The 17,196-nt window shown below is 40.8% G+C and overlaps 1 protein-coding gene across 6 annotated transcripts in view; it reads right to left on the reverse strand.

Annotated features, from left to right (window-relative positions):
- The window catches only part of NELL1 (neural EGFL like 1), a 394,533-nt gene that overhangs the window by 308,083 nt on the left and 69,254 nt on the right, over positions 1–17,196 (reverse strand). For all 6 annotated transcript variants that reach the window (XM_067558184.1, XM_067558183.1, XM_067558182.1 and 3 more), the window contains exons 5-7: positions 9,438–9,534; positions 2,162–2,234; positions 1,834–1,916 (exon numbers count right to left, since the gene is read on the reverse strand). In XM_067558184.1, coding sequence (XP_067414285.1) covers positions 1,834–1,916; positions 2,162–2,234; positions 9,438–9,534 — 253 coding nt within the window. The remainder of the gene's footprint in view (positions 1–1,833; positions 1,917–2,161; positions 2,235–9,437; positions 9,535–17,196) is intronic.

Consider the following 17,196-nt stretch of genomic DNA (forward strand, 5'->3'; position numbering starts at 1 on the left):
ATACACAGGGTTACTGTGTAGATTACACCTTGTGAACATCATGTTCAGTAACTATGATGTAATTAAATGCACCTACAGGTGATTCTGTAGTTACACAAAGATCAAAAAGTAATTAGTGAATAAGCAGCATACCAGGTGAGGTAACTAATTCCTGTTTAGATGATAGAATTAATAATAGGTCAGATTGTTTTGCCAATATTAACCACACAGAGTACTCACAAAGGAATAATACACACCAGTTTACTAGATTCAAATCAGGATTGCTATTCACAGCACTTAAATATATTTATAGTGAAAACAAAAATAGGTTTATTGTCAAAGAACAGAGATTCGAATGATAGTAAGAAAGAATACTGGAAACAAATGCTTACATATCAAACAAAATCATAAAATGCTTTCTAGAGCCTAAACTTAACTCACAAGACACTTCCCTGTCTCCCACAGGATAGCTTACCTCAAGTCTTTTTCCCATCATTTTTCAACTAGGATGGCTGAGAACCTCTTTTTTTTTTTTTTTTTTTTTTGGGGGGGGGGGGGGGGGGGGGAGAAGGGGGAGATAAGATCAAGCATGCTGGCAGCTTGTCTTCCCGGACTACAGGATTCCTGGTGTACCACTGTACTCCCAGTTACACCCCTAAAAGTATAACCCAGGCTTCTTTTGTTTTTTCCTGCAGCAGTTGCTATTTGCCTTTGACTCAATATGCAAATAGACTTCCAATGTAAGAAACACAATGCACAATGGCCAAGCAGGGAGATAAAAGTGTCTCCCCACCTTTTGTCTAGAGAAGTCTGTCTTAATGCACGCTACCTTTGAGTGATCTGCCTTTAACTACAAAGCCTTAAAAACATAATTTTCAGTATACATACATAACTCCTTATACAGTATCTGCTCATACATTTCACAATGATTACGATGGCCAGTGTGACACATTTCAATAAAGACCTTACATAGCCCCTTTTGGTGATCCTTGCAACCTATGTCCTCTGCCAGTGGACATCAAGAAGTCATTGGGTCACACCCCTCAGCATAGATCACTCCCATTCCCTACCTAGCCCCAGACTGCACAAGCACTCTCAGTTGAAGGGTGGCTAAAATGAAGGCTGGCGGTGGGCTGTAGCAGAGCTAAGGGAGAGGCAGATCTTCCCATTCACCACCACAAAGCAGCGAATAATTAGTGTAGCCTGGAACTGTGTTAATTCTTCCATTAGTATCTTCACACTTTAGAAATTTCCCTTAAAAGAGTGTATTGAAGAGAGCAAATGCAGTGGTTCCAATAGAACTGCCTGGCTATTCGGGTGAGCCACAGAGGGCTCCAGAATTGGCAAGGAGAGAAGACCTCTGTATGAAGGTCCCTTCTAGCCTCCTGAAGATTTCAATGAACGCTCAGGTTTTGTGGGTGACACCACTGCCCATTGCACTGGGGGCAAACGCACACATACTGACAGTTTGGGGAAACCTCAGCAGTAAGATCATAGTGGATTTTACCCTTTTCTGTACCTGCACTTATCTGCTGACACATGAAGGGACATATGCTATGGTTTCTTTAAAAATCAGACCATTTAGTACAATGCATATGTATTATTCCACATTCTTTTAATTAATAGGCATTTGTAAATGTCCTCTACAATATTATAGATGCTGGATGAGGCTTTAATGGCACTAGTGAAGCTATCTAGTAAATCCACTACAGGTAGCTCTACTGGAAGTAAGAATAAAGCTTTAATATGATAGCGTAACATAGACGCAAAAGAGAAAAATGCTTTTATATTGCTGTCAACATGAGGGAAATGAAGAACAGGATGAGAAACTGGTAATGCAGTTCAGGTACTTACTTTTGCAGTCATTTTTGCCAAGAGTTCTTGTAAATCCATGATTCCTTGCACCAGACTTAAGAAATCACTGCAGGTTGGGCATGCTCAATAAAGGAAGTGAGGGGAAAAAAACAAATGAATGAAGACTGATATAATGTTTAAACATCATTAATGCGTTGCTTACCTAAATATAGAGGCAATTGCTTAAATAGTTTCTGCTTCCCTGGACTGACCATACTGAAAATATACAAAGATGATACAGGACAAAGCTAAGCATTATCGACTTTAAAATATAGAAATCATAAATATGTAAATCTACAACCACCAAAGTAAATAAATTGCTACTTACTGCGATTCAGATTAGGGCACTGTGTTATATATCCATTGGGCATAAAGATGACTTTCACGTCTTGAATGATACCCTTTGTAGAAGAAGAGATTGCTGGTAAATATAGATTATAGTCATCCAGTTAAAACTGAACAAGATTATTCTCAAGTTTTCTGCCAAGAGGCCACGAATAACTGATGATCTTATTTTTAACTGAACAATTCACCCTAACTGAACAATTCAGGTGAAGCTGGACAAAATGTGAAAGATTATAAAACCCTCCCCTTCTCCAAGAAAAAAGTTTACCAGGCATTGGCTTTGATAAAACATATGCAAAAATCGCATGCCATCTAGAAATTGATTCTTATTGATTCATTTAGCCAAACTAGCCTAAGAGATCAAAGCATATTTAAAGGACATTTCACAATGAATTCTCATTGCTGCTCGGTTAGGAGTCAATCTTGTTCCTAACCCAAAAGGTAAGGAAGACCTCCTGTGCATAACAGAGGGAGAGGGGACAGGATTTAGGAATCACATATAAGGCACCCTGCAGAAGTCCCTCTGCAACAGCACACATGGGGTTTTAGGAGATGGTCAGTGGTAGGCTGGAGAAGTGAAAGGGTTAAATGATCCACCACTGTTGAATCCCATGTCATTTCTCCATACATATAGGGCATTCTAGGCTGAAGAACCCTCTACACAGACAGGCCTGTTGTCATTTCACATCTTTGTGGAGAGGAATCTTAGCCCCTTTCCTGTGTATCTCCCCAGCACTTAGATAAAACACATACAATCAGTGCTGGGGATTGGGTTTGCTCCTTAGAGTCACATCTTGAGGCTCTTGCTCAGGGCCTGACTTTTCAAGGCACTAAGCTCCAACAACACCCTCTAGCTTTAATGAGAGTTCTAAGGTGCTGAATGTCCTGATGATCTCGTCCCTTACTTAACTTAAAAAGAACCCAGAGCTTTCCTGGAGAAGTCCAAGTATCTCACCATAAATCAAAAAGGGTAGATGGCTCTGCCTCCTACCTGATCTGGAAGAACCTCTCTAGTTTAAAAAGAAATTTGTAATCAGGGTTGCTGTCTTAGAAAGAAAATATGGATTAGGGGTGTGTACAGGTTTTATTCCCAGTTAAATTGTGGTAGAATGGATTCTGCAAAGCAGATAGAAGACATAGTGGCTTGTTCAGAATACTAAGGTTAATCTATAAATAAAATATTGGCCTTGGATAGTACTTGAAGCCTTGCAAATGCAGTAACATTTAACATTTATGTGTTCATTTCCTAAAACAGCAGAAAGTAATCAGCAAGAATGGCTTCTTGCTTGTTATTTCAAGATCAAATATTAATTGAAAATATTAATAGAAATAACCAGATCACACCACTTCTGAAGCAGAAGAATATATATTTATTAACCTTTTCCTCTGTGAGAATAATGAAGCCATCACCCTAATGAGAAGTGATATTGTCACTAGGTGGGAAGTAGCCCATACAGCAATACTGAATATTACTTGCTTTACTTCTTGCCAGTGACCAACAGTGAACAGTTACAGCACAAAAATACATTTTAAGCCTCAATTCTCTCCACTGAAAAGATTAAAGAAGATATATTAGATTACAGACTTCCGCCACACCATATCACCATGCTAACGAGCCCATCCAAAAAAGCACATAGGAAATAGGAAGCACTCATGAAATAATCCCTATTCAAGAATGGCATGTGCTTAAAGTTAAGTATATGTTTAAGTGCTTTGCTGGAACAGGGGTCCTAGTGCATAACTGCAATTTAGATATGTTTATATTTAAATATAAAAATGCATATTAATGTTATTCATTTACTTCAATTTAAATAATTTAAAAGATGCCTATCAAAGGCTCTAAGCACTTTAACACAGAATTAATCTGGAACAGAAATTTATATATATAAAATTATATATATCAGTGGTGTCAAACATACGGCCCGTGGGTCACATCTGGCCCACGAACCTTTTTGATCTGGCCTGCGTCCGGCCAGTTTTTTTGAGACATGCTGCCGCCCAAAGTGAGGGCATTGGCACTTAAAGAGATTCCTCTGCCTACGGCATTGCTGGTTTAAGAGTCCGTGGAATGTCCTAAAGCGTCGATGCCAGACGCAGAGAAATCCCTTAGAGCAGCAATGCACTCAGTCCGGCAACATGGTCCCCCGTGAAATCCCGCTGCCGAAAAGGGCTGATGCCGCGCCGCTGAAAAGGGGAAGATGGCCCGAATTTTTCGGCGGAGGGTATTGCATGGCCCCTGTGAAGTGCAGTTTATGAGAATTTGGCCCATCACCATCAGCGAGTTTGACACCCGTGATATACATCATGGGTACAAATGGGATAATGTGGTTGGGTACAGACGGGAACTTTTCCATTAACTTCAATGGGAGCAGGATTTGCCCAATGTCATTTTTTGTAACAGAAAAACTTGACTATAGAAGGAAGTTCAATATAACCAGAATTGTTGCAATGCAGCATTTAAACAAACTTGGACTTCCATTCTACTTCATTACATATGAAGTTTTACTATATCAGAGTTTTCTACATGGGCCACATCCTGAGAAGTATTGAGTATGTCAAAACTCCCATTAGGGCTGATCCTTGACATCAGTGGGAGTTTTACCTAAGTAAGGACTGAGTAAAAGCTAAGAAAGGACCTCAGGTTTTATCCTGTGGTATGAGCTGTGAGTACTCTGCACCTGTCAGGATTTTCCTCTTCAAAGCTGGTATCACTATTTATGGCTTTCATATGAAATATTTACCTAATCACAACCTAAGGCAGACTCTTTCATCTGCATGAAGTCCCAATGAAGTCAACAGAGTTTCAAGTTAGTGGACACAATGCAGGATTCGAGCCTTAAATATCAACCTCAGAATTTGATAGAAAAGCACTGACATGTTTATATCTCCTTTCATTGCTCTATATATTGAACTACTCAATTAATGTTATATCGAAAGGCTGATACATTCAGTGAACACTGATACTCTAACCTTTGACATTTTAATTCACTTGATTTCATATTGCTATTCTCACTCTAAAACCCACTTCTTTCACAAAGCCTTCCTATAGTAAACACATCATTTTCCTGTATCTAAACTGTTGCCCTATGTATCATATTTATTTGATTTAAATTATATGGTCTTTGGAACAGGAATCTTGGCTTTTTATACATAAAGCACCATGTGCATATGTGGTGCCACATAAGTACGTTCTATTAATTTATTTATCAATCCACATTTCCAAAGCTCCTATTCAACACTGTATTTAGGCACTGCACAAGGCTTATATAAATTATTGAAGAAATGAGTTTTGCAGCATGATTTGAAGTTAGCAGGGTAACATTCTACCGGATCTCCTACATGAAGGTTGTTTGAGAGATCTGGGCCTGCTACTGAAAAGATTTTTCCTTTTGTTCCCTTCAGTTTTGTTAACTTGTTTCTTAACCTGACTCCAGCATCATCTGTAGCACACAGGGAAGACTTTGCTACTGCGGTACACTGAAGAAACCTGAATGGTCAACAAATGCTATCCTTGTTTTTCAAAAGGAATAATTCATGCACTACCCTTGTATGAAAAACAAAAACAACATGTTGTCTCTGTTATAAGCTCACTCCACTCTCCACCTTGAGGCTATAGGCCACAAGGGGCAGGGTACCTCTTGTGTGGTGTTGAGCACCCTTAAATAACAGGCCTGAATGAGATTTGAAGTCAGTCAGCACTTTGCAGAACTGGGGCATTGGAAGGGCAGAGCTCTGAGGTATTTTACCCAGTAAGTTACATATTGTTAGAAGTTCATATAAAGGGCCAGATTCTGATCCCCTCTTATGCTGAATAGCCCCTCACTCCACCAATAGTCCCACAAACTCAGTGTAAATAAGAGTCCAAACCTGGCCCATTGTCATTTATGAGCATAGTCTTCCTTAAATCCTTTCATGACACTACCATCAATGAGCATGAGGAACATCAGGAGAATCCTCACCCAAAAGACACCATTATAATTGGTTTAAGAAATCTTCTCATTTCTTAAAAGGGGGCAGAAAGAGGCGCAAAATGAACAGTAAATTACACCATTAAAAATTTTTAATATTTTTGGAATAACTATGGTTAGGCTAAAGATCAAAACAATACCCAGTTCTTTCACATAGAAATACTAGTGCAGTTATGCCACACATACAAAAGATGGTAATTCTTTTTTTTTTAAACGCTCATTTCTCTGCAGATCTCTGTTTACACTGAGGAAAATAGTTCTATTTTTTGTGCACTAAAACACTGAAACGAATTGCTTTGAAAAGGAAAGGGAGGTCCTACTGAGCATGTAAATGTCTGTTGGAGATGTGTACTATTTATAAATTGGCAAAATTCCAAGCTTTTACAATGGGTAACCAAAACAAAAACAAAACAAAAACTTCAGAAACTCACAAGCAGGTTTAAAAAATGCAACCAATTATGCATTTCTGCCCTGCAGATAGTTAGTAAAATATTCAAGCATACATAAAGCAAAGAAAGGCACTTGTCGACTTTCATTATGATCAATAAAACTGGCAGCTCTTTAGCATATCATTAGCTACCCTGCTGTTTCCAAAGTGTTAATGTGTAGAAATATTAATTTACAAACGTATAGTATCCCAGAGTTCTTAGACTCTGGCTGTCTGCATAAAATAAGAATTAAAGATGGGTGAATCCAATAGAACTTCCTTTTTTCTATGCAGTTATAAACATATGTTTACCATCTGTGGAATTATGGGAAGCAGCTGAGGTAAAAAACAACAGCTGTAGAATAAAATAATGCTGTCAATTTCACTTCACAGTGACAGTTCAGCTGTTACAACAAGAAATGAAGTTCAGGTATGGTGCAATTCTTGGACCTTCACTTAAATATAAAATAAAAAGACATGATGGAGGTAATTCACGCATGCGTGTATGAATTCACACACACCCCTAAATAGAGTTGCCACATTGATCACACCATTTAAACAATACTGCATTTGATATTTTGTCTGGCTCACTGAAATCTACAAGGTTGAAAGAGGGGGCTGTTCTTCAAAAACTAGTAAGGGCAACATCAATTTAAATAATGAATGGTTCAAAAGGAAACTGGACGGGTGGTCAACTGTCCTGATAATGCAAAGCCATGCCAGTCTTAAGATCATTAGTTCTCAAACTGGGGGTCGCAATGTGGTTATGGGGGGGTTCCGAGCCATGAGCCCCGACCCCGGCCAGGTACGGGGCTGTAAGCCTCCCTGCTTCCTCCTGGCAGAGGAACAAGTGGGGAGGAGGGCAAGTAGTGACGCACAGATGCTGTTCACCCACTTCCCAACTTCCTCCGCAGCCCCCCGACCCTAGGAGGCGGCGGGGCAGGGGAGCAAGGAGCAATGTCAGGGCTCCTTGCATCCAGGTCATTTTTCCCACCTGGACTGTGCTGTGAGGCGAGCATCAGGCACTGCTGCTCTCTGCCCTCTCCTTACACAGCCCAGGCAGGGAAAGTGACTTGGGTGCAGGGAGCCCTGATGTTGCTCCTCACTTCCCCCTCACAGCCCCCTAGGAGTGTGTGGAGGAGCAGTGACAGGGGAGCAAGAAGCAATACCATCTGCTCTGTGCATGCAGGTCAGTTTCCCCAGGTGAGTGGGGGGAGGAGTGGGCCTAGGCAATGGGGAGGCACCCATGGAGGCCGGGGGCAGGAGGGGAAGAGGTCACACTCAGGGGCTTGCTGTGTGAAAGGGGTCACCAATACAAAAAGTTAGAGAACCACTGCTCAAGATGATGTAAATAAGCACAGCACTATCATATGGATTATTTTATCAAATGAACACTGTTTTGATTTGAATGAATCCTTAGACTGTGTTCTCTTACTCAAGATACAATATACTTATCAGGAGTTTAGCTATGTATCACCCACCAACTGATTTTACTCCATGCTCTTTAATCAATAACTGATGTATTGAAATGCCTGTGGATGCACTCGATAAAAAGTTAGATATGACAGTTGATTAGTTTCAGCTGTAACTTTGCCTATTAATTTTTAAGTTTTACAACTTAGCCTGTACCAGCAAGACTTGTCAGGGTAAAAGGAACAAACAAAAAGGATTCCCAGGCATTAGGGCATTGCCTCCAAGACAACATTAATTGTGCCTTCTCTATGCACTTTTTGGTCCCCATCCCTATATTGGTGTAGTCCAGAAGAACACCTTAGGGTGTGTCATAACCAGAAAGAGGCAACTAGGCTAGACCAGCCAGCAGATATGCTCTCTGTCAGCTATGTCAGTGAGGATGACCCATGGGCACATACTTATCATTGCTTATCAAGAAAAACTTTGGAGGGAGAGTTTCAATATCTTCACTCTTCTATGCTAGGAACACCTCCAACATCCAGTTCCAGACTCATTTGTGCATTCCAAAAGCCTGATCTTAAGTGCCCAGAACCATTTTCAACTAGTTGTCAGCTTTCCAGGACCTGTGTGTTCATTATATGCGAATGGCAGTCAAAGCAGTGTCCGTCACTATTCAGATACGAGAAAACGGTATACAATATGCATGGACCTATGGGGAGAGATAGTATAGTACGGCTCTCTATTACCAGCAATTCAAGCTCTGTGCAGCTGTGACCCTTGGAAGCTATGAAGCACAAACTGAAGCTCATGGATCAAACCTACTGCCCAGCAAATGAGAACTAGTTAATCTGTGGTAAGGGATACAGCTTCCTCTCATATGAGGGGAAGTCCCCTAAAGAAAGGAGTTAACTCTCCTGGGCCTTTCATAGGTCACATGCTCTGTGCACAATTGCAAATACCTGCACAACTGTCAAGACTATGAAGCCCAGAGGGCTTCTACGTGACGGAAGTCAAAAGGAACCTAAACTCTGAAAGATGGAAACTATGGAGTCCAACTATAATAGCATGAGGATAATCTAGATGCAATAAGAAAGAAGTCCAGCTCCAACTGGCCTATGGATATTAAAGAGACGCATTGCTTTGTCACCTAGACCATGGTAAAAATGTATTTTTGAAGGTTTTTAAGATAGTTTTAGGAATCCTCGCAAGAGTCACCATGCTCCACTATCTCATTCCACCCACAGGCGATCCAGGACAATACATGGCAGAAGGAACATCTCCTGTGGCATACTGGGATCAATTGAATTTGAAAGCACAGTCCACACCTTAGAGGATTGGCCCATTTAGTGACAAGTTGGACCCATAGCTGTTTTCCTCAGACATCTACAATCCCTACTGAAATTCCTATGAATGGGGGGGTGGGTGTTGGGTGCTACTGTGTATCTGCTTACCTTAAAGAAACCATGTTTCCTATTCCGCTGTCCCAGCCATAAACTGCTTCCTGGTGTTAAATTCATTTCTGGAGGATCTATGACTCGTTCATAAATCCTATGTAGGAAAACATCATTAGTTGGAATGTCTTTTTTTCTCTGAAAAACTCTTAATAAAAAAAATCAATGAAAAAATGATAGCGAGTTTGGCTTTAAAAGTCTCCATAATTAAACACCAATATATATAGTAACAATTTTTTTAGCTAAAGTGTAATGAACAATATTAATAATAATCTGACAGTTTATACAACACCTTTTATTCAGGATCTCAAAACACTGTAAAATCGTGAGTAAAAAGATTATCACCATTTTACAATATGGAAAACTCAAGCATGGAGAGGTTGAGTATCAGCAGCAGAACCAGGAATTCAATAGAAGACTCTGGACTCCCCTTCTCTTTGCTTTGACCACGAGCAGTATTGCCACCCTTACACAGCCAGAAGACACAAACCTCTCCCTTATATCAGAGCAAAGAGTGGTATAACAGTGAGGCTAAGGAAGATGATGAAATCTATTTCCATTACTCTCTAACTCACAGGGGTGTACATATTGTTCCATAATCATACCAGCAAGACAGCCAGTTGAATAGATTCTGAACATGTCAAGTTATTTCACTTATAATGTATGCTTAATAAGAAACAGATGAAGAGCTCCCCCCCACCCTTCCACATTAGCATTATAGCTATAGCTTTAAAATGAATGTGAGCAGTTTCCAAAGAAAAACATAAGTCAATCAACACAACTCATGCAGTTATTTTTCAATTTACACTTTGACAAACTTTCCAATCTGTTCAAGCTCGGGCTCAACTAATATAATAACTGATTCTGTGTTATAAGTTGCCATGTTATTTGGAAAGTTCATGTATTTTCTGAGCCCCAAAACGAACTCGAGTTTTAAAGAAGTTTAGCAAAAGCATTGCTAAATTTAAATGTCAAAATAAAGGTAGTCAAAAATGAAGACATGTATGCCTCCCACATTTGTTTACCTAGAGAAGGAGGAGGAAACAGTTTGTCAGAATAATGGGGCTAAAAAACATTAGCAGAGAGTTCAAAAGAGTTCTTCAAATAATTCTGTAAGTTAATTGCTTAAGTTTATGGTAATTACAATCAACATTAAGTCATCACATTTCTTAACATGCTGCAGTGCAAGAACGGCATTCTAAGTTAGAAACAAAAATATCCCAGAGCTTTGATTCTGCTAAGTTATTACCTATCCTATCTGTAAAATTATCATGCTGAGCTATTTTACTTGTCTGAACAGCAAAACAAGGTGGTATTCTTCTAAACCATGTTTTGGGAATTATTCACGTATTATCCCTATCAATATTTTAAAGTGTAAGCATCTCCCTTCTCCTATAACACATGCAAAATTAAACATCTCCTCAAATGCAAAACTGCTTTAAAAAGGCTGAACAAGGCACAGAGTAATTGACATGCTCCTTGAAAAAGCTAGTCACTGAATTACACAATTACATTAGGAATTTCTCTTTAGATATATAGCACATCTTTATTCATGACTTGGGTTAATAACATCCTCTTTGGAAAGTGTCTAGTCTTTGTAAAATACTAGTCAATATTCCATGAAGAACTCCATTTTCTGTTATTAGATAAAGCTCCAATGTTTTAAACAAAGGAATACAGTGGCTTCTACAACACTACTTATGAGAGAATATTGGATTTTTATTTACCTGGCCTAGTAACAGGCTCTAAAGGGACTCCATGATAGCTATCTTCAATTATATAAGAAGAATGAATTTTTCAATGTAAAGCATACAAATCGACATGTATTATACTACCGGTCAATAAAATATAAGGAAGACAAATGAGACATAGGCCAAAGTGGTTTATCTTTGGCTTTCCTGAGGATTTAACAAAGGTTTCAAGGCCTTTGTGGGAGAAGGCTCTAATAACCCATCTTCCAGTGTCCTTTCAGAAGGTCCTAACCATATGCTGTGTGGCAATGGACTCTTCATTTTTCTCTACGCATTGTTCTATTCTAATTGCATTTCTGAAGCATCTAGCTGCTCCCTCAGGCAACCACTCAGATTAAAAATAAAGGCTTTTGGGCCTTATTCCATGTACCTTCTGATATCTAGGAAAATAGTGGGGAGGTGGAGCTCTGTGGCATAGATGAAATATATATTTTCTAGATCTGCCCATTAAATCTGTTTATGATTAATGTGCAGGTGTCAACTGTAGAAATTGATCAGTGTGGGCTAAATTTTCATGGAAAAGATGTTCGGTTGATATCTTGTTTACTGGTTATGTGAATAAACTTTATTACCACACATTGCTTAAATCAGCAAAACATGAAAAGGTCACTGCAAACAGCACAGCCTATCACTACACCGGAATGCAGGCTACACTCTTGGCAAATTACAAAATGAAAACTCACTCCTGTACTCCTAAAGAAAGAAACAGACTATAGCACACCATGAGCAATGTGGTTCTGTATACAATACAGTCAGCATGTGAGAACTAAATCCAAGACTAAAACAGCACACAGCCAAAGAAATAATAAACAATAATAATACAAAGCTCCCCAGGTAGAGAAACTAGAGGTCACTGACAACAAGATAAATAGCCACATGAACAAAAACCACAATCAATATCTGAACAAAGCTTTTCTATCAATGAATCAGTAGTTCATAACAATACTGGGCACTACTATGGCACTCTTAACCGCCATTAAATCTTCGGATTATATCAAAGGACTTTACAAATATTAATGAATGAAGCCTCACAATGCTGTAGATCTCCAGGGAACAAAGGCACAGCAAGGCTGACTGACTTGCCCGTAAGTCAGATCTTCTGGCTCCCAGTTTCATGCCTTCATCATGAGGTCACTACCAAAGTTCTGTAGCAATACTAGAAAAGGAAGGCTTCACTGACTAAATGAAGACTAAAGCTCCCTTCCTTTAAGGAAGTTATGAGTGGCATATGCTAATGGGGGAAGCCTTGAAGGAGGACTGGGGGGGGCAATGGGCTCTCAAGCCAATGCAAAGACATAGGGCTATATGCAGATGATTCCATGTCTCATGCAAATCCATCAAGATCTGTGCAGATTAAGGTGGACCATCCATGCTTTTTTGTTGTTGAGGGGGACTGGCTAAGAACCCTACTTCTCAAGAGGGCTGACCCTTTTTCCCCTCACCCACCCACATGGATTTTCTGGTGGATGGTCCACCTTAGGGCAGCACAGCTCTTGATGGATTTGCATGAGACATGGGGTCATCTCTGATATTCTCCCTCCCCTTTACCTTCTTTTCTTGTCCTCCTCCTTCCAGTTCCCTTCTATGTTAAGTTGTTTCTCTTCCCCTTTTTGTGCTGTCTCCCATTCTCACCACTGTTCTATTTTCTGTATGTGAGTAGCAAAATTATACCTACCACACTCCCAGTTTCCAAAATGCTCGCAGGGAACCCTTCAGAGATCAGGATTCTAATAAATCTGACTCTGATACCCACATACAGAAATGTGTAGACCACTTCACAAGAACTGGGATGCTCAGAAAGACGCACTCCAGGGAAGTAGGGTCTCTAAAATTATTGTGGCCCAAACAGTCCTTCAGCATCACGAGACCAAGATCCTCAGGTTAATGGATACTCTACTCTATGCTTCAGATTTAGCTACAGAAGTACTTTTGTTCACCATCTGTAAAATGGCGATAGACTCATAGTATGTCTACACTGCAATGTAAGCCCGGGCTCAGACTCAGGCTCAAGCCCAAATCCCCCATCTCTCTATACACAAATCTATCAGACTCAGACCAGTAAGCCCTCTGGACTTGAGCCCTAGCCCAACACAAGGGATGGGCTCAACCCAGAGTCCCAGTGGGACTTGGGTCCAAAGTGCGTCATTTTGCAATATGAACATAGCTCGGACCCAGATCATCCAGACTCGTGTCCTGAGAGCATCTCTCAATCCCTTGGGTCAAAGCTTCTATCTTTTCTAGCCAATCAATTCTCAGAAAACTGAAACAATCGTCTAGTTCAAGTATAGCTGCTCAGTTTTGAATTCTTCCATTTTATTATGATTGCAGAGCTGCAACAGAGTGAACCATCTCCTGCTGTAGCCACCAACAGGAAGAAGTCCTTTACCAACCTATGTGGTCACAGGACCATAGTCAGATTCTGGTAAATCTGTGGTGCGAGGTGAGCAATACATTTGATTTCAGTAAGTATATCAGAAATGACCATGTGTACCAAGAAAAAGTAGATAAATTGGCAGTGTTGGGATTCAATGGGCCAGAAACCAGTGAAGAGAGCAAATTAAACTGCTCAAGAGCAGCTCCCAAAAGTCAGGGATGAGAACTGCACCTCTAGGAACACTCCGTCATCCTGTGTCTTTTATGAGGATTTTGATAAGCTGCTGTGTACTGCTCCAAGCACTGAGCACCCAGCGGTTCACAACAGCCTGGTCAGCAGGATGCTGACCTTCTGGCACCAGAATCTAGTATAGCACCAGAGGGCTAGCCAACAGGTACCGGATCAGGCTAGCAAAGGGACTCTGGTGTTCACCCCAGTCCCAATGAGGCTTTACACCAGATCAGCTGCAGCGCGTCCTGGGTCTATAGTCAGAGGAGTTGTGTGATGACCCCCCGAGGAGCAGCCAGCCACAGAACAAGCAGCAGAAACACAAGAGGAAGAAGTAGCCCCAGTGCCTGGCAGGCATTTGGTGCCATGTTTGTTGTTATTAATATACAAACGGGAAGGATTTCCAGTTTATGACCCAATGCAATTTTTATTATAAGCTGCGAGTAACAGTCTATATCTGATAACAGAGGAATGCATGCCAGCAACTTAGCATCACCCGGAAGTGGAATTTCAAATGGAGACCAGTAAGCACAAACATTTGAATAAGCATTTAGCAATGATTTTTTACTAGATACTCACACGTTCTTACAAAGATTACTGGGGAGTTAAAAATAAGAACCCTATATTTCTTTGCCTTTTTGAACACCACACTGGAGACGCCACCCATGCCACAGCATATGAGCCACCTGTAAACAAACTGTACAGGGGGGAGGGGAAATGTAGTGCATGGATGACAAATCAATATCTGAAATACAACCGGGGGTGAGATGAGGGGGATATGCAGTCCAATGTGCCAGGGTATCTGTCTATGCAGTTTTGAGAGTTCATATTTTCATGTGTTTTTCAGGTAGATGTAGTCAGAGCAGGCTGTATCGTAAGCCATTGGGAGTCAATCCATGTGGACACTAGCACAGCTTACTGTTGATTCCCCCATGAATTTTGACCCAATCCCGGGTGCTGATAGTTGCAAACTTTTTCCATACTAGGAACTCCAGATAGGTAGTCATATTTTGGGGAAGGCCATATTTTTCAGCCCACTCCCCTCAGAGGTTTTTGCTCACTTGAAAACCTCTTACACAGGCATGGCTGGCTTGCCACTGGTAGCTTGGAAAAAAACATCTCTTTGCCATTCTGGAACCTCCAGAGTGTGGAAATCCTGAAAGGACTGAGACATTTAGGTAGTAAACCACGACAACCTCTCCTCCCCCTACCTACAATGGTCTACAATTTTTAAACATATAGCAAGTGTACATTTCACCTTACTATTGTGTGTGCCCTTTTCACTTTGATTAATTCTGTTGTGTCCATGAAGCTTCTGGGAATTGAAGCATTCCTTTAAAACTATACTGAAGCCGAATTTTACGAAGTATCATTTTTTGACCTTGAGATTTTACAGGCACTTTTTTCTGAAGATGCACTGAATCTTTTTTGAAGAATTGAGATAGTAATGTTCTGTTTGGTGTCTGCTTTCAGGCCCTTTCACCTCAGCAGCAGAGCCACACTCCTGTAGGAGGCAGGGATTTTGAATGGTCGTGGACCGGTCAAAGATGAAGCATTTCCGTGATGAACTTACATCCTGGACAGGGCCAACAAGCAGGTACCATATGAAAGGGATAAGGATTCATGGCAAGTGGAAAGGCAGCAGAGCACAAGGAGAAAACTGCAGCAGGCAAGAAGAAACTTACAGCACCATTTCTGAAGGAGGAATATTGGTTGAGGAAGATAGAGCTCAGCAAAAAGACCTGTTTGAGAACCTGCTTGCATTAATTGCCACTAGAATTCAGGCTTCTGCTCCACCCACACCACATCCTGAGCACCTTCCATGGCTCCACGTTCTGCAGACAATACCATTGTAGGGTGGTCCGTGCAAGCGGGACTGAACACTAGCTGGACAAGGTAAATGAACCCCCAGCAGCCCTCCACTCCTATGGAACAGTACTGGGAGCATGCTGAACATGCTAGAAAGGGGAAGAAGGGAGGGGTCCAGAGAACACACAAACACTGGGAATTTGTTTGCACTGATTTCTAATGTTTTGTACTGTTCAACATTTGGTCAGGCACTTTATTTTATTACTGGTTTGGGTGTTAGTTTATTACTGGTGTTTCGGTGTTGTAATAGCAGTTGGGCTGCCTGACAACGCTTTAATATTGTTTTTTGTAACACCGCCATATTCACAAACAAAGGCTTTTGTTTTATTTAAAAGGTCTATTATATGCTGTGATGCAGTGATAATAATGTGTATTTTGAAGAACAAAGATAAAGACATGAAAAGGCACCACACTAGGAAGCTGCATCCAAGCACAATTTTTCAATACATCTATTCAGATCAATCCATAATAAAACCCCATAATCCATGTCACACAAACCACCATCCCCCCACCAAGTTGTATAGGCAGTCCTCGCATTCATAATTAACAATGCATGACAATCACACAAACCCCATTCATAGCATACAGCGCGAGTACTTCATTTGCTGTAAAAACTACTTGCACAAATACATCCATAAACGTATTCTCCCTCTTTCACTGCAAGCACACTAAGCATCCCTGATTTCTGTTTCCCATGTGCATCCTGCTGAAGCTGTGAAAGGTGCACTTTCTGGCTGAATGTACCAGTCCAGAAATCCATTACTGACATAGGTCTATCCATGGGCAAGTGGCTCACCTTTGAATTCACAAAGATTTTGAAGAGCACAGCAAAGCACAATAATGTGGAGGCATGTGCAAGCATTCATGACACCGGAATCTAAATGGTTCTGTAAACAATACCAGCAGGATTTCAAATCTGCCAAAGGCACATTTAAACCACCATTCTACACCTGAGTGTGTAATTAAACCTTCTTTTGCCAGGTCCTTTCAGATCAGGATACAGTTTCATAAGCCAAGGCAAAAGGGGGTAGAATAATAATGGGGACAGTTACTCCATGTAGGACAATGTTATTTGGTGGGAATAGTGTCCCGGTTTGTCCATGAAGGTAGACTGGCGGAAAACCTTGTCATCGTGAACTTTTACAGTGCAGTCCAAGCAGGACAAGTTCTGCAAATGGTGACTTCTCCATGTCAATGGCTCCAGTTGTCAGGAATGTACAGACCCAAAAAAATTCTCAGCAGGATGTACTGGAAGGCTGTGACAACTTCTTGTCAGTTGCCAAGAGATGGACAATCAAGTTTTTCCACCGTGAATCACGAACAAAGGGCTAAAGCAGCTACAGCTGGGGAAGGGGCTAGGAAGCCTGGAATAGACTGGTTTGACTCAGGTCTGGGTAATGCAGTGTGGACAGGAGAGCGCATGTGAGCGCCATCCCATTTCAGGCAGTTTCCCGTTTAAACATACTTTTAGCTTATCTTGTTTACATCCATATATATCTTTAGATTCTTTAAATGTGCTGGTGAATGCTTAGATCTC

This window comes from Emydura macquarii, unplaced genomic scaffold (genome assembly GCF_026122565.2).
Source record: "Emydura macquarii macquarii isolate MOO-44397 ecotype Brisbane River unplaced genomic scaffold, CSIRO-AGI_Emac_v2 contig_1876, whole genome shotgun sequence".
In the NCBI taxonomy this organism is placed as follows: domain Eukaryota; kingdom Metazoa; phylum Chordata; order Testudines; family Chelidae; genus Emydura; species Emydura macquarii.